This window comes from Triturus cristatus, chromosome 2_2 (genome assembly GCF_964204655.1).
Source record: "Triturus cristatus chromosome 2_2, aTriCri1.1, whole genome shotgun sequence".
Lineage (NCBI taxonomy): Eukaryota > Metazoa > Chordata > Amphibia > Caudata > Salamandridae > Triturus > Triturus cristatus.
Genome location: NC_140582.1, coordinates 1,206,120,788 through 1,206,141,366, shown reverse-complemented (window position 1 = coordinate 1,206,141,366; position 20,579 = coordinate 1,206,120,788). Strand labels below are relative to the sequence as shown.

General features: G+C 44.8%; 1 protein-coding gene across 4 annotated transcripts in view; it reads left to right on the top strand.

Annotated features, from left to right (window-relative positions):
• Positions 1-20,579, top strand: part of LOC146863399 (C-type lectin domain family 4 member F-like) — a 657,369-nt gene that overhangs the window by 350,139 nt on the left and 286,651 nt on the right. For all 4 annotated transcript variants that reach the window (XM_085642825.1, XM_085642826.1, XM_085642824.1 and 1 more), the window contains one exon: positions 16,168-16,274. In XM_085642825.1, the coding sequence (XP_085498951.1) occupies positions 16,168-16,274 (107 nt within the window). The remainder of the gene's footprint in view (positions 1-16,167; positions 16,275-20,579) is intronic.

The window sequence follows — 20,579 nt, the reverse complement described above, 5'->3', positions numbered from 1 at the left end:
TCATGGATACAGATGCGAGCTCAAGCTGAAGCTGTCAGAGACAGAGAGCAGGGAAAGGCTTTGAGGACAGAATCGGGCCTACTTGCCTGAACTGTAAAAATGAAGTAACTTAGCCATATAAAGTCGGTGGCTTTTCATACTTAGGAATCGAATATCCAGCCCATTGATGGCGGATCTGACAGAGAACATGTCAACGGTAGACACACATATGTTTGCGTCTTAGAAACTGGAACTGGAGGGAACATACATGTACTTGTAACATGCATATAGAACCGTTGGGGTCCAAGATAGGGGACATAACTGATCAGGAAAATCCACATTTCCACAGGGTGATTGGAGGAGTGCATGGGTGGTGACAAGGAGATGGCTGAACTGCATCAGAAATGCTCAGGGAATTGTAGCAGTGCATGTGTTAGTTCCTGGGTCATTGCATGAGTACATGGGAAGTGACTGGATGATAAGAGTACTGCAAGGAGAGTGCATGGTGAATTTATAAGTGCTTGTGTTTTGGCGCAATGATTAGATAAGGACATGGAACTGGCTGGGTGACTGGAGGAGTGCATGGGTAGTGACAAGGAGATGGCTGGACTGCATCATTTGTGCTTAGTGGTTTGTAGCAGTGCATGTGTTAGTGCCTGGGTCATTGTGTGAGTACATGGGTAGTAACTCGATGATTAGAGTACTGCAAGGAGAGTGCTTGGTGAATTTATAAGTGCTTGTGTTTCGGCGCAATGATTAGATAATGACATGGAACTGTCTGGGTGACTGGAGGAGTGAATAGGTAGTGACAAGGAGATGGCTGGACTGCATCATTAGTGCTCAGGGGATTGTAGCAGTGCATGTGTTAGTGCCTGGGTCATTGCATGAGTACATGAGGAGTGACTGGATGATAAGAGTAGTGCAAGGAGAATGCATGGTGAATTTATAAGTGCATGTGTTTTCGCGCAGTGATTAAAAATGGACATGGAACTAGATGGATGATTGGAGAACTGCATGGGTAGTGACAAGGAGATGGCTGGACTGCATCAGTTATGCTCATGGGATTGTAGCAGTGCATGTGTTAGTGCCTGGGTCATTGTATAAGTACATGGGTAGTGACTGGATGATTAGAGTACTGCAAGGGGAGTGCATTGTGAATTTATACGTGCTTGTGTTTTGGCTCAGTGATTAGATACGGACATGGAACTGGCCGGGTGAATGGAGGAGTGCATGGATAGTGACAAGGAGATGGACTGACTGCATCAGTAGGGCTCAGGGGATTGTAGCAGTGCATGTGTTAGTGCCTGGGTCATTGCATAAGCACATGGGTTATAACTGGATGATTAGAGTTGTGCAAGGTGAGTGCATGGTGAATTTATAAGTGTTTTTGTTTTGGCGCAGTGATTAGATAAGGACATGGAACTGGCCGGGTGATTGGAGGAGTGCATGGTTGGTGACAAGGAGATGGCTGAACTGCACCAGTAATACTCAGTGTATTGTAGCAGTGCATGTGTTAGTGCCTGGGTCTTTGCATGAGTACATGGGAAGTGACTGGATGATAAGAGTACTGCAAGGAGAGTGCATGGTGAATTTATAAGTGCTTGTGTTTCGGCGCAATGATTAGACAAGGACATGGAACTGGCTGGGTGACTGGAGGAGTGCATGGGTAGTGACAAGGAGATGGCTGGACTGCATCATTAGTGCTCAGGGGATTGCAGTAGTGCATGTGTTAGTGCCTGGGTCATTGCATGAGTACATGAGGAGTGACTGGATGATAAGAGTACTGCAAGGAGAGTGCATGGTGAATTTATAAGTGCTTGTGTTTTGGCGCAGGGATTAAATAAGGACATGGAACTGGATGGGTGATTGGAGAACTGCATGGGTAGTGACAAGGAGATGGCTGGACTGCACCAGTAATGCTCAGGGGATTGTAGTAGTGCATGTGTTAGTGCCTGGATCATTGCATGAGTACATGGGTAGTGACTGGATGATAAGAGTACTGCAAGGAGATTGCATGGTGAATGTATAAGTGCTTGTGTTTGGACGCAGTGATTAAATAAGGACATGGAACTGGCTGGGTGATAGGAGGAGTGCATGGATAGTGACAAGGAGATGGCTGGACTGCATCAGTTTTGCTCAGGGGATTGTAGCAGTGCATGTGTTAGTGCCTGGGTCATTGCAAGAGTACATGGGTAGTGACTGGATGATTAGAGTACTGCAAGGAGAGTTCATGGTGAATTTATAAGTGCTTGTGTTTTGGTGCAATGATTAGATAAGGACATGGAACTGGCTGGGTGATTGGAGGATTGCATGGGTAGTGACAAGGACATGGCTGGCATCAGTAGTACTCAGGGGATTGTAGCAGTTCATGTGTTAGTGCCTCGGTCATTGCATGAGTACATGAGTAGTGACTGGATGATTAGAGTACTGCAAGGAGAGCGCATGGTGAATTTATAAGTGCTTGGGTTTTGGCAGAGGGATTGGATAAGTACATGGAACTGGCTGGGTGATTGGAGGAGTGCATGGGTAGTGACAAGGAGATGGCTGGACTGTATCAGTAGTGCGCAGGGGATTGTAGCAGTGCATGTGTTAGTACCTGGTTCAATGCATGAGTACATGGGTAGTGACTGGATGATTAGAGTACTGCAAGGAGAGTGCATGGTAAATTTATAAGTGCTTGTGTTTTGGTGCAGTGATTAGGTAAGGACATGGAACTGCCTGTGGGATTGGAGGAGTGGATGGGTAGTGACAAGGAGATGGCTGGACTGCATCAGTAGTGCTCAGGGGATTGTAACAGCGCATGTGTTAGTGCCTTGGTCATTGCATGAGTAAATGGGTAGTGACTGGGTGATTAGAGTAGTGCAAGGAGAGTGCATGGTGAATTTATAAGTGCTTGTGTTTTGGCGCAGTGATTAGATAGGGACATGGAACTGGCTGGGTGATTGGAGGAGTGCATGGATAGTGACAAGGAGAAAGCTGGACTGCATCAGAAGTGCTCAGGGGATTGTAGCAGTGCATGTGTCAGTGTCGTGGGTCATTGCATGAGTACATGGGCAGTGACTGGATGATTACAGTGCTGCAAGGAGAGAGCATGGTGAATTTATAAGTGCTTGTCTTTTCGCGCAGTGATTAAAAAAGGACATTGAACTGGCTGGGTGATTGGAGTAGTGCATGGGTAGTGATAAGGAGATGGCTGAACTGCATCATTTGTGCTCAGAGGATTGTAGCAGTACATGTGTTAGTGCCTGGGTCATTCCATAAGTACATGGGTAGTAACAGGATGATTAGAGTACTGCAAGGAGAGTGCATGGTGAAATTATAAGAGCTTGTTTTTTGGCGCAGTGTTTAGGTAAGGACATGGAACTGGCTGGGTGATTGGAGGAATGCATGGGTAGTGACAAGGAGATGGCTGTACTGCATCAGTAGTGCTCAGGGGATTGTAGCAGTGCATGTGTTAGTGCCTGGGTCATTGCATGAGTACATGGGTACTAACTGGATGATTAGAGTACTGTAAGGAGAGTGCATGGTGATTTGATTAGTGCTTATGTTTTGGAACAGTGATTAGATAAGGACATGGAACTGGCTGGGTGATTGGAGGAGTGCATGTATTAGTGCCTGGGTCTGTGCATGAGTACATGGGTAGTGACTGATTGATTAGAGTACTGCAAAGAGAGTGCATGGTGAATGTATAAGTGTTTTTGTCTTTGTGCAGTGATTGTATAAATACATGGAACTGGCTGGGTGATTGGAGGAGTGCATGGGTAGTGGCAAGGAGATGGCTGGACTGCATAAGTAGTGCTCAGGATATTGTGACATTGCATGTGTTACTGCCTGGGTCATTGCATGAGTACATCGGTAGTTACTGTATGATTAGACTACTGCAAGGAGAATGCATGGTAAATGTATAAGTGATTGTCTTTTGGCGCAGTGATTAGATAAGGACATGGAACTGGCAGGGTGATTGGAGGAGTGCATGGTTAGTGACAAGGAGATGGCTGGAATGCATCAGTAGTGCTCAGGGGTTTGTAGCACTGCATGTGTTAGAACCTGGGTCATTGCATGAATACATGGGCAGTGACTGGATGATTAGAGTACAAGAAGGAGAGAGCATGGTGAATTTATAAGTGCTTGTGTTTTGGCGCAGTGATTAGATAAGGACATGGAACTGGCTGGGTGATTGGAGGAGTGCATGGGTAGTGATAAGGAGATGGCTGGACTGCATCAGTAGTGCTCAGGGGATTGTAGCAATGCATGTGTTAGTGCCTAGGTCATTGCATGAATACATGGGTAGTGACTGGATGATAAGAGTACTGCAGGGAGAGTGCATGGTGAATTTATAAGTGTTTGTGTTTTGGCTCAGTGATTAAATAAGGACATGGAACTGGCTGGGTGGTTGGAGGAGTGCATGGGTAGTGACAAGGATATGGCTGGACTGCATCAGTTTTGCTCAGGGGATTGCAGCAGTGCATGTGTTAGTGCCTGGGTCCTTGCATGAGTATAAGAGTGGTGACTGGCTGATTAGTGTACTGCAAGGAGAGTGCGTGGTGAATTTATAAGTGCTTGTGCTTTGGTGCAGTGATTAGATAGGGACATGAAAATGTCTGGATTATTGGAGGAGTGCATAGGTAGTGACAAGGAGATGACTGCACTGCATCAGTAGTGCTCAGGGGATTACAGCAGTGCATGTGTTAGTGCCTGGGTCATTGCATGAGTACATGGGTAGTGACTGCATGATTAGAGTACAGCAAGGTGAGTGCATGGTGATTTTATAAGTGCTTGTTTTGGAGCAGTGATTAGATGAGGACATGGAACTGGCTGGGTGATTGGAGGAGTGCATGTGTTAGTGTCTGGGTCTTTGCATGAGTACATGGGTAGTGACTGGTTGATTAGAGTACTGCAGGGAGAGTGCATGGTGAATTTATAAGTGCTTGTGTTCTTGTGCAGTGATTATATAAAGACATGGAACTGGCTGGATGATTGGAAGAGTGCATGGGTAGTGACAAGGAGATGGCAGGACTGCATCAGTAGTGCTCAGGGGATTGTAGCAGTGCATGTGTTAGGGCCTGGGTCATAGCATGAGTACATGGGTACTAACTCGATGATTAGAATACTGCAAGGAGAATTCATGGTGAATTTATAAGTGCTTGCTTACCAGTGACCAGGGGTATGATAGTCCAATGCCCACAGATGTCAGGTGCTTCGGGTGAGTTGACGGGTGTCTTGATTCTTCAGCCCTGAGGTCCAGGAGGCGTCGACGGCGGACAGGAGCTGTATTCGACCTGCCCCACAAAGTCTGTTGAGTGCTGCGGTGTCGGCGACCACATTGAACCCAACACGCCTTGGCAACGGCAAGTCACTTGGATATAGAAGAAGGATGTCGTTGCAGACCAGCAAGGTCTGGGGGACTCACCCAGTGAGGGTATGTCGGGGCACATCTGGAGAAACCAGGAAAGCGCAATCAAAAGAGGAGTTTCCTTCATGGGGGTCTACTAGCCAATGGGCTAGCGAATGCGAAGGAGCCTCAAGCTGTCGCACTTGAAACTGGCCCACGGGTCACTCGTGGAGTGGAGACCAGAGATCTTCGGTGCAGGAGGTGCTCAAGTCTGGGGCTACTCGGAGCCCAAAGCACAACTTCGAGTTAGACCAGGAAGGTGATGGCTCAGCAACAGATCACGGTGTCCAGGTGTCAAGGTTCCACATCTCCCACGATATCCAAGGGCCTCAGCTTTGCTGTGGACTCAGGTAGCCTCTGGGAAGTCTGGAAATCCACCTCTGGTGATGCAAAGACTTCGGTGTCCGGCAGGAGCTTCAGTGATGCAGACCAGTCAGTTGCTTCTTTGGTGCCTACCAAGCAAGGGAGTCACTCCTTGACCCCAAGGGAGATTTCTTCAGTCTTCTAAGCAAAGTAGAACGTCGAAAGTCCAGGATATATATTGCAGAGTTTCGTCCAGGGTAATCTAAGGTCTCAAGGGCTGGGTTCCCATACTTATACAAAGTTTGGGGGTTGGACATACTCTAGGGACCCACCTATGGGAAGGTTTGGAAAGAGGGGTGGTTACACCCATTTCCTTTGTCCAGTTTCGCGCCAGAGCAGGGGCAGGTAGCCCCTGCAACCGGTTTGAACTGGACTACGCACAGGGACACCAAGCGTGCCCCCAGTGCAGGACTTCAAAGCACTAGAGAGTGCTCCCGCCCAGCCCCAATACACATCTGCCTGTCTGGGGAGGTGGTTACACCTCCTTGGGACAGGAAACCTACTGCCCAGGCCTCTCCTGCCGGAGTTTCGGTTAGCAGCCGGAGGGGGGGGTAGTATTCCAAAGCGTTTGACATCAAACACAACATGTTTCCGCGCAGCCATCCCAAAGTTAGCATTTGCCACAAGGTTATCATGCACTTAAGAGTATATTGTCAGGCTGCACCACAAGTAGCATCAGAGGAGGTACTCCGAACGCTGCAGAGGGACTCTGCTCATGCAGGGGCACCCTCTCACATAAAAACCAAGCACTCTGCCTTCAGGATTGTTAAGGCCTGCCAAAGGAGTGACTTATAGGTTTTATATGTGTGTGCAATGGTAGTGATATAGGTAGCCTATACCACTTTAAGGGGTGCAAGCACCACCTTACCCAGGCTGAAGTAGCAGACCTGTGGTGCTATTTTGGAGTGCTTCCCAGCGGTGGCATACTACATGCTTCAGCCCCTGGTAGGCCTCTGAGTTACCTATGCCCTAGGTACATAGTATACCATATACTAGGGGCTTATAAGGCACTCCAGAATCCAATTAGATAAGTACCTAATGTACATGGAACCCATTTTAGAGAGGAAGCAGCTAGGCTGGGGTCCTGATTAGTCAGCCAGACTAAGGTCGAAAAACAGTGAAACACCAGCAAAAAGTGGGGGTACCCATGTGAAGCAGATCCTACTCTCCTGCAAAGGCCCGAAGGGCTTAAATAGTGGAGGGGAGTTAGCAGTTCATTTAGGCAATTGAACAGGCAAAATTCGGCATAATGATCTTCGTGTGTTTTTAAATTGTCCTATGTAACAAAAAATGAAATTTAATATGATGAAGAAACTAACATTATGAATATCATACAATGTTACAATTTTGAGCTCATACTTTTCGATATATTGCATTGCAGACTACTAAGCTGAAACACGGCATAATTGTGAAAATGTAAGTGGTCTGTTCCCAATAGTTAAGGATGTTTGGCCAGGCAAAGCTGGTACACGGCATAAAAAGTATTGTATGATATGTATATACATGGTATTAAGGAGTTTGATGCACTTAAAGATGGCATCTATGTCTTTAGCCAATACGCGGCATAATATCAATTCATAGGCCACGTCAGCCGATACACGGTGCAACATTCTGAAAACTGGGAGGTAGATATTGTTTAAATATTTTAACCCAATATGCTTGGCAATGCATAATCGATTGTATGTGATGTTATCTACAAATGTATTGTGGCATTGATATTAAGACATTCTAAGATGGCGCCTATGCAAGGCAGTGAAACGGGTCCTTTTTTTTTCATGTTGATGTCAATGAAAGAAATGGTTAAAAATGGTTGCCACTGGTGTGCCAGTAACACCGACGAAGGCGCGAAAGCCGAAACGCATTTGTTGTTGCTTTGTGGAGATTAACGGCACCCGTTCGTGAGGGATTCCCACTTATGGTGCGGAGGGAGCAGTGGTTAGCAGTGGTTTTATATATATATATATATATATATATATATATATATATATATATATATATATATATATATTGTATCAAAACTTCAAATAATGACGCTCACTCGGGAGTCCATTGCAACCATAGAGGTTTAATAAAGTGAACCGCTACGCGTTTCGACACAGAAAGTGTCTTGATCACACGATTTTCACAGTGCTACGTGACGTGTATAAGTAAACAGTAAACATAGAAAAGGCACTACATTTGGAGCAAGCCCTTTCTGCTCCGCTTTTTGGCATCCATCTTGGAACAGTACCCACAGTCAGTATATAATATTACACACAATGTATGATCCTGAACAAAATGCAAACATCAATACATAAATATATTGTATATGCTATTGTTCTTAATTAAAAAGCGGTATAAGTACCCATGAGACATCTCTAATTCAAAACGATGTTCAACCATGATTGTACATGCATGTGTGTCGATTGCTTGAGCCTAAATAAAGTTCAAACATAATTGATTGTTTAACAGGCAAGTGCCTTTGCAACAATACTATTGATTATACACAATCGGTGGAACCCTTTTGTACGTGCTCTAGTGGCTTTGTGTAGATACCTTTCATGAATCCTGTAAATACTTCCCCAGGCAACTTTGCAAAATCAAAAGGCCCCAAACCGTGAAAGACAAGAAAAAAGTGGATAAATATGCGTCTCTAAGAAGGTAAAGATTAACCAAAAGTTTTGTCACTTTACTTGTTGGAGAGTGCTTGGATGATTTTCGATGAAGAAAAGGGTAGGGTGCCCGTGAAATCTATGCCCACCAGTGCCATTGAAGGGTCCCTTCCTTTCCTCCTAGAACAACAATAGAAAACAGAGCACACAATTAAAAACACAATATTTACACTGCAGTTATAAGATGCAATAACAGCATACAGTATATACAAAAACTAATCATCATACAAATGGCTTGCCAATTCTTCATCAAGATTGTGCCCTCCTGGAAATCTAGTTTCCAGTTCTATAATCCATTTCGATTCCTTTTTCCTAAGAGCTAGTTCTCTATTACCGCCCCTTTTGGGTGTGTTGATTTGTTCAATGGCAAAAAATCTCAACAAAGAATTGTTCGATTGGTGTTTCTCCTGGAAGTGACGGGCAATCGGGTAATGTAAATCTTTGTTGGTAATGGCCCGTAGGTGCTCCTGAACTCTTTTCTTAACCATGCAAGTCGTACTGCCTACATACCTCAGTTTGCACGGGCACACTAAAATGTATATCACAAAGTTGGTGCTGCACGTTAAGAATTGTTCAATCTTTTTGTTTTGATTCCTACCTGGAATCTCAAAATCTTGGACCATGTGGCTAGATTTACAGGCCCTACAGTGACCACAGGGATAGAAACCTTTGAGGTTGTATTTGTTACGATTGGGGATTTCAGAGATATCGCCTTTCATCAAGATGTCTTTGAGACTCTTCCCTTTCCGATAGGTGATCAGGGGTCTATCTCCTATACTGGAACCAATTACATTGTCAGTTTTTAAAATTTTCCAATTGTCTACCAGTATTTTCTTGATTTTCTCAGATCCCTGGTTGAAGGTGGTGATTACTCTAGTCACTGTTTCTTCGCTGGGTGTGGGTTGTTTAGTTTCTAGGGTGCTTGATCTAGTTGTCTCTTTTATTTTGTTTACTGCTCTTTTCAGAGTCCATTCTGGATACCCTCGTTCTCTGAACCTACTCAACATCTTAACTTGTTCACATTCATACATGGCATCAGTACTACAGTTCCTCCTTGCTCTCAATAGCTCTCCAAATGGAATACTCCACTTGAGAGCTTCTGGATGAGCACTGTGAGCATGGAGGAGGCTGTTTCCAGCTGTTTCCTTCCTGTGCAAACTGATCACTAGTTTGTCCTGTTCTACCATAACCATTGTGTCAAGGAATTCCAATTTTTCTCTGTTGATGTTTGCAGTGAGTGTGATGTTGTAAGGATTCGTATTGAGTGCATTAATGAAGGCCTGTGCCTCAGGTTCTGTGCCCCTCCAGATGACAAACAAATCATCGATGTACCTTATCCAAGTTACAACTGAATTGAAACCAGACTGTAAATTCTCATCCCTGCGAATCTCCTCCTCCCATTTTCCTAAGAACAAATTGGCAAAGCTTGGCGCAAAGCACGAACCCATCGCGGTCCCGCGTACTTGCTTAAAAAGATTGCCATCAAACATGAAGATGTTGTTACTTAGACAAATTTTCAGCATATCGATGATCATGTGTGTATGTTCAAGATATCCTATGTCACGTTTCTTCAAGAAATGTAGACAAGCCTCTATACCCTGATCATGATTAATGATCGTATAAAGTGAACTTACGTCCATCGTAATGAGGAGATAACCATTGACCCAATTGACCTCTTCAATTTTATTGAGGAAGTCTTTTGTGTCTCTTGTATACGAGGGGAGGCATGTGACATACTCCCTCAAGAAGTGATCTATGTATTTGGAGATGTTTTCGTTGACACTCCCTATTGATGAAACAATAGGTCTCCCTGGTGGTCTTGTAGCATTTTTGTGGATTTTGGGCAATAAGTATATTATGGGGAGTTTTGGGTAATCCTTTTTAAGAAAGCAAAACTCTGGCCATGTGAGTAACCCGGTTTCTTGCCAAATAGACAGCTTTTCCCATGTGTTGGTTATGCTAAAATTATACTCTGTGAAGTTACTAGGCACATAAAAATTTCTATCACTGAGTTGTTTATATGCTTCTTCAATGTATAGTTGTCTTCCCCAGAGTACAATGTTACCTCCCTTGTCAGATGGTCTGATAATGACACTGGTATCTTCAGCCAGAGAGGTAATAAAATCCCTTTGTTGTTTAGTTAAATTGAATTTAACATTCCTAGTTTATGTCATTTTATACTTGAATTTATTCAGCTCTTTGTTAACAACTTCATGGAAAGTATCTAATGAGTCATGTGGCAGTACTGGACAAAAGATGGATTTGGGTTTAAACGGGGTAGAAGCTGCCCTGTCAGTGCTTATAGACTGTGAGTGTATATCATCATCATTGTTATTTGTTACACCCCCCAGATCATACACAGTTTCAAGTACAGTGGCATCACCTACAGTTAGATTAGAAAAATCACTGGCTTCATTAGATATGTTAGTCACGTTAGAGGTTTGTTTGGTGTTAAATAAGGAATGCCATTTTCTCAGCTTCAATTTACGAATAAATTTGAAAATGTCAACCCTTGTGTTTGTATAATTAAACAATTCGGTTGGACAAAAGGTCAGTCCTAAGCATAAAGTAGTCTTTTCTTTAAGAGTCAGTGTTCTTGCCGATAAATTAATGATTGTTTGATTTACCATTGATTCATCCATGATTACTTGTCTCTGGTCTGGCCTCCACGTCTGGTTCCCACTGGCTCTCTGTTTGATGCTCCTCTGTTTTCTTTTGAGGCGTTTCTTCTTTGAGCGGGTCTGCCTCTTGTTCTTCCTCTCCCCCGACTTTGTCCTCTCACTCCTTGGGGTGCTGATTGTGACTGTTCTTTTTGTCGACGTGTTCTCAGCACCCGGAACTCGTCTAAAAAAGTCGCTGGCTTTGAAGAAATTTCCACATCTGAGACGCTGCTAGTTGTTGTCCCCGATATATCTGAATCTGTGTCACTGATATATACACGATCTTGGTTGGTTGGTGGAACATTGGGATCAGTAGTAGCGTCTTCACGGACAGTTCCTTGACTGTATAGGTGGTCGTATTTCGGGCTATAAGTTAAGATCCGTCCACTCTCGTAGTCACCACAATCCCTGTGCAACTTTCTCTGTTTTCGGAACTTAATGTCGTCTTCATATTTTTTTATTCTTCCTTTGAGGTCATCTTTGAATTTTTTAATGTCCTCTTGTTCTGTGCTACTGCTGAAATCTTGATGAAAGGCGATATCTCTGAAATCCCCAATCGTAACAAATACAACCTCAAAGGTTTCTATCCCTGTGGTCACTGTAGGGCCTGTAAATCTAGCCACATGGTACAAGATTTTGAGATTCCAGGTAGGAATCAAAACAAAAAGATTGAACAATTCTTAACGTGCAGCACCAACTTTGTGATATACATTTTAGTGTGCCCGTGCAAACTGAGGTATGTAGGCAGTACGACTTGCATGGTTAAGAAAAGAGTTCAGGAGCACCTACGGGCCATTACCAACAAAGATTTACATTACCCGATTGCCCGTCACTTCCAGGAGAAACACCAATCGAACAATTCTTTGTTGAGATTTTTTGCCATTGAACAAATCAACACACCCAAAAGGGGCGGTAATAGAGAACTAGCTCTTAGGAAAAAGGAATCGAAATGGATTATAGAACTGGAAACTAGATTTCCAGGAGGGCACAATCTTGATGAAGAATTGGCAAGCCATTTGTATGATGATTAGTTTTTGTATATACTGTATGCTGTTATTGCATCTTATAACTGCAGTGTAAATATTGTGTTTTTAATTGTGTGCTCTGTTTTCTATTGTTGTTCTAGGAGGAAAGGAAGGGACCCTTCAATGGCACTGGTGGGCATAGATTTCACGGGCACCCTACCCTTTTCTTCATCGAAAATCATCCAAGCACTCTCCAACAAGTAAAGTGACAAAACTTTTGGTTAATCTTTACCTTCTTAGAGACTCATATTTATCCACTTTTTTCTTGTCTTTCACGGTTTGGGGCCTTTTGATTTTGCAAAGTTGCCTGGGGAAGTATTTACAGGATTCATGAAAGGTATCTACACAAAGCCACTAGAGCGCGTACAAAAGGGTTCCACCGATTGTGTATAATCAATAGTATTGTTGCAAAGGCACTTGCCTGTTAAACAATCAATTATGTTTGAACTTTATTTAGGCTCAAGCAATCGACACACATGCATGTACAATCATGGTTGAACATCGTTTTGAATTAGAGATGTCTCATGGGTACTTATACCGCTTTTTAATTAAGAACAATAGCATATACAATATATTTATGTATTGATGTTTGCATTTTGTTCAGGATCATACATTGTGTGTAATATTATATACTGACTGTGGGTACTGTTCCAAGATGGATGCCAAAAAACGGAGCAGAAAGGGCTTGCTCCAAATGTAGTGCCTTTTCTATGTTTACTGTTTACTTATACACGTCACGTAGCACTGTGAAAATCGTGTGATCAAGACACTTTCTGTGTCGAAACGCGTAGCGGTTCACTTTATTAAACCTCTATGGTTGCAATGGACTCCCGAGTGAGCGTCATTATTTGAAGTTTTGATACAATTTGATACCGGCTTGGGTCACTACCGGAGGACGCTCCACCTGGCGACGGGACTGATCCCAGAAGGACCCACATTGTGTATGGAATATATATATATATATATATATATATATATATATATATTCACTGAAAAAACCATAGGTTTCACACATGTTATAGTTAGCGGAAATTTTACTGATAAAAAACCAATGAAATTCCCCCGTTATAGTTAGGGCAGGCAACTATAACTCACGCGACCGCAATCCTCTGCTGATGCTAATACTGTATTTAGACACTTATTTGCCCATGTCTTCTTCCATACATTTTTAGCTATACATATATTACAAATATTTTTTTTTCATAAAGACACATATGTCATCAGCAGAAGATTGCGGTCGCGTGAGTTATAGTTGCCTGCACTAACTATAACGGGGGAATTTCATTGGTTTTTTATCAGTAAAATTTCCGCTAACTATAACATGTGTGAAACCTATGGTTTTTTCAGTGAATTTGCAAGGTTTTTTAAATGCTAATTCCTAACTATAACGTGTGTGAAACCTATGGTTTTTTCAGTGAATTTGTACGTTTTTTTAAATGCTAAGTTACTTTACGCCATTCGTGGCGTGCGCGCCAACTTAACGCAGTTCGTTCCATGCACGCACGGTGGGCACGCGGTGCGCTACGCGCACCGCGTGCCCACGTTACGCTAGATGGGCCATGTACGCACGATGCGCTTTGCGCACCGTGTGCACATGGAGGACATATGATGCACTTCGTTTTGAAAGGTAATATTTTAATTTTTTGTATATTTTAGAAGCCATGCACAAATGGTGCCCTTCGGGCACCATTTGCACACGGGGTGGAGAGAGTGTGGATAATTTTTTTTTTATTATTATTTTTTTTAATATTTTTTAAATATTTTAGTTTATCTCAGGTTTAATAAGCCATGCACAATTGGTGCCCTTCGGGCACCAATTGCACACGGGGTGGAGAGAGTGTGGATAATGTATTTTTGTAAAAAATTTTTTACCGTACGCGTACGGTAAGCGTAATCGGCGAAATTACCGTAAAAATAAAAATTCCGTTTTTGGCCTTGGGGGATCTTTGGGGACTCCCTCAACATGGCTATGTGTGTGGGAGCTGTCTAAACAGCCCCTTTACATGTTTTTGGGCTTTATATTTTAAAAATCACTCTCAGTGCGAGAGAGAAAATGGCGGCCGCCGCTTCCTGGTTTCGGCCGATTCGAATGTTTACTTAGATCTAAGAGCCAATCAGAATCGCGCTCGCGCACGCCACCGTACGCGTACGGTAAGCGTACCGTAAGCGCACCGTAAGCTGGCTCAGATATATATATTGATTTAAAGGCTATTTTCTCAGAATCTACTGAACAGATTTACACCAAACCTACAAAAGGCACTTCCTTGACCTGAGGACTACCTCTCTGCCAAATTTCTAGTAATTCTGTTCAGCCGTTCGGGCTGTAGCCCTGTCTAAAGGTCCTATGGAAAAATGCATGGGAAAAACGCGTTTTGGGACCCCCCTTTTATCTCAGCCCCCGCTTGACGAATCCCCCCGAGACTTTCAGGGTAGGAGCGGAGCGTAGCGCCCCACCTATTTTGAAATATTTGCGAGGATTCGTTGACCGGCGCCAAAGTTATTCAAAATAGAATGTTGCGGATTTCCTATGGAAACGTGGTCCTAACTATAACTACCTACTGGCGACTGCCAGTAGGTAATATATATATATATATATTACCTACTGGCAGTTGACAGTAGGTAGTGATAGTTAGGACCTACTTTCCATAGGAAAAGCTTTTTTTGATTTGCCAATAACTTTGCGCCGGTTGACGAAAACTTTCAAAACTAGTGGGGCGCTCCGGTCAGCTCCTGTCTTGAAAGTTTCGGGGTGATTTGTCGAGCGGGGGCTGAGAAAAAAGGGGGGTCCCACAACGCATTTTCCCCATGTTAATTTCCATAGGAAAATTTAGACAAAGCTACAGCCGAACTGCTTAACGGAATTACACCAAATTTAGCAAAAAGGTAGCCCTTGGTTCAGAAAGAGAACTTTTTGTTAAATGGTGTAAATCTGTTCAGTAGTTTCTGAAAAATTAGGAAAAGAAAAAGTTTCAACATCTATGGCCGCAGTGGTTTCGCGAACCCTCTCAGGAACGAGCTTCACTCTGATTGGCTGCCAACACTCCAAACCAGGAAGTGTTGGCAGACATCTTGTGACTCAGTAGAACCGAGTCACAAGAAAACAGTAAAAAAAAAGGTAAAAACAAAAGAAAAGGGGGTAGGGTAGAAACACCCTGACCCCCTAGGCCTGCTCATGGGGTCCCACAAGGAAATCATGTTGGGGTTGCGAATTCCGCCAAAATTATTTAAAAAAATGAAGTGCGGGCTCCCTCCCTTCGTTTTCAAAAAACCCCTGGGTGGGCCAGGTCCCGGGGGCACTCGCCAATTAATTTGCGGGGGCCCCCGCAGCCCCAGGGACAGCCACCTCCCGGTGCTTATTTGAATGTATGCGGGGAGCACTGCAGACCCCCGCAGCCCTGGGGAAGGCCACCTCCCCGGGTCTGTAAAAAAAATGTGTGGGGGGTCCCAGGCCCCCCCACACTGCCCCGGGGACCGCCACCTTCCTGGGACTTTGATAATGAACTGCGGGGGGGGCTCAAAGCAATACAGAATTGCTTTTGCACAAGGGGAGCTGCATGTTAGCAGCTCCCCTTTTGGAAAAGCAATGCCAGCTCCCGCAGGAGTCAGGAAGCCGATGGGACCGTGGGGGCATTGGGGCTCACCCCTTGGTCCCCAAAACAAAGGACCGGCCCGGTGGGCTAGTTGGCCCTCTGGGACCCTCAGGATTCAAGGGGACTTAATCCCCCAACTTACAACACGCCAGGGGGCGCGTTTGCACAGTGGTACAGGGAGGGGGCGAGGCCTGATATGACAAGTGTGCAAACACACCCCCTGGCGCGTTGTAAATTAGGGGATTAAGTTCCCTTGCATACTGAGGGTCCCTGGGGGCCAACTAGCCCACCAGGTACCTCCGGTAAGCGCCACAAAGCTGCATTGCAGAGAGGTGGTGCGAGGCTACGCCCCTTTTTACACCACTGTGCAAACACAGCTTCTGGTGCACTACTGGTAGGGCGATGGGGTCCTCTTGTTTACTGAGGACCTCAGGACACAAGTGGACTTCATCGTATACACACTTCCACATCCTAGTAAAGTGATCTAAATCCACACTGTCTTTTCAGGCTTATCTTGTATCCATGAAGGGATCTGGAGGCTACTGGATTGGACTTACTGATGCAAAGCCTGCAAGCAACTGGACATTCGTTGATGGCTCAGAATTAAAACTAAGGTATATATATTAAGTATTTGCAAGGCCACTGGAATTATGCAATTCTGCGGCAGCTGCATTTTCCACAAAAGTATGAATTAGCCACATTTGCCACATAATCCATCTTCCTGATGCATGATGTGAAGACTTTAACAAAAAACACATCTTTAGCTCAAACGGATCAAAAGTTACCACACGCACAGCAACACATGCTGCTGTTGCTTTTTGGGTCCATTCTTACTTAATGACTGTATTTTGAAATGCTGTTTTGAATCTTATTACTTGGGACACATTGCCTTATCTTTTCTTGAGGACAACACTGTCCCTGACCCTGCAACGGGAGCTATGACTATCATGCAGATTATCTAAGAGACAGACTCGTCTGGGAAAATATTATTATTTGCAATGGTTGACTGATCACTTTTCTGTTGCTTATTTCAGTATTTGGGTGTTAAAGTGGTATTAATGAGGTGAAACCTTTGCCCAGACAGTGACAAAATAACTATCATAAAAAGAAGTGCAATATGCCACAATTGCCTTTTTTTTGCCTCATAAATTGGTTCTTGCCTGCTGTATAATTCCAGTGGCCCTGAGTATTTGTTATTCCTGCTATGCAATAGTTTTCATTAATAAGAATCTATAAAAATAAGTAGATGACTTTCATTATTAGAAATCACATTGTGGGTCATAAACATTCTAACACTCAATACTAACCAGCAATTTCATGCTAGTATTAACATTAAAGTGCTGAATTCCACACATTTTAGCCAGCATACTATATTTATGAATGTTTATCACTGTTCACAGTCTTTTAACACTGTGACATAAGGGGGCAGGGGAGGCTTGATTCTTGAAGAGTGGTTAGTTGGCAGAAGGGATCTTTTGCCTCTGAATTTTAGGCTTGCCCATAATGGCGCTCATAAGGGAAAAATGTTTGCCTGAAAGGATCCTTGTTCAGCTGATCCAGGTCATTGCCAGGGAGAGGAGATGACACTGCTATGTATAGTGAAAGGAAAATACCTCGTCCGACATTGCATGCAAACCAGAGAATACCTCTTTCTGCACCGGCATAAAGGAACGAGGTGTGCAAGAGGTGCTGCAGCACCCTCATAATGCTGGAAAGAACTTAGATGGAGAATGAACAATAAAGGGACCCTTCAAATGTTTTTTTCTTCTGGCAGCATTTTTATTTATATAATTTGTAATGCGCAACCAATGACGTTAGACGTCTTGGTGCTATAGAAACTGATGAAAGTTGCTGAATTATATGACCTCATCAGGTTTAGCTTGGGCCGGGTGCCTTTAAGCCTCCTGAGGGAACAACCAGGTCTTTAGGGCTTTTCTGAAAGTGAGTAGAGAGGGAGCAACTTTCAGTGTCATTGGGAGACTGTTCCAGAGCACTGCTGTGGCCCTGAAGAAGCCCTTTCCACCCCAGTTGGTTCTCCTAAAGGAAGAAACAATCAAATTCATTGTGGAGCTTAAGCGTAGTGTCCTGGCTGGGATGTTCCATTTGAGTTTCTCTCTAAAATGATTCGGTCCCAGTCACGGAGCCTTAAATTGGCAGCGTTGTTTAACCGGCAGCCAGAGCATTTGTTGTGGTTTCAAAAAGGACTGTCACATATTCACTATGCCTTTAGTGGGGTGACTTAATTGGCCAGCACCACCACTTTAAATTTTGTTCCAGCACCAGAGCTACTCACAGAGCAATTGTGCACCCGCAATGGGTTCCCATAGCAGATGCCTACCCTAATATTAGCGTTATGCTCCAAATGAGTGTTTCCTAGCGAGAGCCCTGGTCAGTCGAAATGGCAATTGCCTTTGATATTTTGCTGTGCTCCTTGTTATTTTGTATTTAACACTAATTGGGCTTTAGGCTTCCCAATGTTTTGTATTTTATTTTCAAAAACAGATATTAGTTAGTGGCTAGAGAGTAATGGATTCCAAGATACCATCGATAGCTTGCTCCCATCTCTCATTTGATCCAATGAATATCACTGGATATGCTGACATGGTTTACTGTGTTTTACTCTAGTGTACTTTTTCTTTTCACCATTATTTTATTTCCGGAATAACATCAATTCAAATAATCTGCACTAGAATAGCGATTTAATATTTAATAAAATATGCAGTATAGATTCTTAAACTCATGTATTGTCCAGAACTCACTCATATAGGGGGTCTATTAGGATGGTGGGCTGAAAAGCACCCCGACTGCCATGGAAGCGGAAAACAACCGCCCGCCCGCACCGTGGGAAAACCAGCGGCCAAATTAGGATCAATCGCCCAAAAAAACTACTGCGGTAGAACGAGGCCAAGATAAACCGCTCATAGCCGGCAGAGATAGCCAAATTCCATCCGCAGCTGTCGGATTTGCAGCGGAAAAACACCATCCCCCCGCAAGTACAGTGGAGACAGCGCACCGGAAATTAGGATATCCCCGACGGTCCCACGGTACGTACCGCTGTCTCCGACCGCCACAGTCACACACTGGGATGAATGGGAGAGCCAGCGGCAGAGCCAGCGGGAGAGCCAGCAGGAGAGCCAGTGGGAGAGCTGCAGCATAGCCACCGCTGCGGACGGACCGCAAAAAATATGGCGGACGAATCAAAAAGCCCACAATAAGGCCAAAAAGTGCACACAGAAAACTAGCCATGGCCCCCAAATACACAAAACACACTCCAATGACACAACCACATGGCAAAAAGAAAAATACAAATCCCAGGACAACACACCTGACAGCAACACCCCAATTGGACACACCCACATAGCTGAGTATAAAACCAGCCTCTTCCCTGACCCCAATCCTTTGCAATACTCCATGAGAGAAGTGACACATACCCCAGCTGACAGGAGAGGCAAAGGACACAACACCACTAGCCACACCACACAGAGCACCACTACCACCTCCACACCTGCACAACTAACCCCCTTGCACAACTCACACCATACACATCACAACCACAACCACCACTCACATTCCTGCACCCACAACCACTTTGCACACCACACACCATGGCCACACAGAAAATGCCCAAATTCACAGAGAGTGAGTTGACAGGCATGGTAGATGAGATAGTCAGAGTGGAACCACAGCTTATTGGTGCCCTGGTCCAACAGACACCATTAACCGCAAGGACACAAATGTGGGCAAGGATAGTCCAAAGGATCAATGCAGTAGGGACCACCCCAAGATCAAAAAAGGAGATCATGAAGCGGTGTCATGATCTGAAGAGGGTGGTCAAGGAGAGGAGGAGCAAGAACCTTGATCTGGCTCAGAGGACTGGCGGTGGCCCTCCCATTCCACAAAAACCATTCACACCATGGGAGGAGAAGGTGCTTGCCATACTGCATCCAGAGTGTCTCACAGGAGTAGCCGGGGGAATGGAGGCTGGTAAGTACAAACAAATGACTACCGCCACTCTGCTATGTACTGTCTTGCACAACTACACAGCTACACCACCTAGGACAAATTCCATCCATCTGCACCACACACCTCAAAAACATGTCTCACAGATCCAACATTTACCCACTCCCATTCACCCTAAATGTACCTACCAACAATACCATGGGGGCATGTGTACAGGCAGACAGCACTACAACTCCCAACAGGCTCCCTGTCCCACAGCATCAGCAAGATGGATCCCTCCCCCCACCCCACCCAGAAGAATGTGTCAGCCATTACACAACCCACATCAAACTTCCAGGTAGGTAGCCATCTTCCCTGGGAGGGTGACTGGGGGTCGGAGGCCTGCACTACTACTCCCACCATCCCCCCTGTCCCACACCTGAGCAGGATGGGGCACTCCCGCACCCAGAAGCAGTTGGAAGCCAGCACATTACACCAAACAAACTTACAGGTAGGTAGCCATCTTCCCTGGGAGGGTGTCTTGGGGCAGGAGGCCTGCACTACTACTCCCACCATCCCCCCTGTCCCACACCTGAGCAGGATGGGGCACTCCCGCACCCAGAAGCAGTTGGAAGCCAGCACATTACACCAAACAAACTTACAGGTAGGTAGCCATCTTCCCTGGGAGGGTGTCTGGGGGCAGGAGGCCTGCACTACTACTCCCAACATTCCCTCTGTCCCACACCTAAGCAGGATGGAGCACTCCCCCACTCAGAAGCAGTTGGAAGCCATTGCAGTACACCAAACAAACTTACAGGTAGGTAGCCATCTTCCCAGGGAGGGTGTCTGGGGGTGGGAGGCCTGCACCAATACTCCCACCATGCCCCCTGTCCCACAGCCTAGCAAGATGGATCCCTCCCCCCCACCCAGAAGCATGTGTCGGCCATTACACAACCCTCATCAAACTAACAGGTATGTAG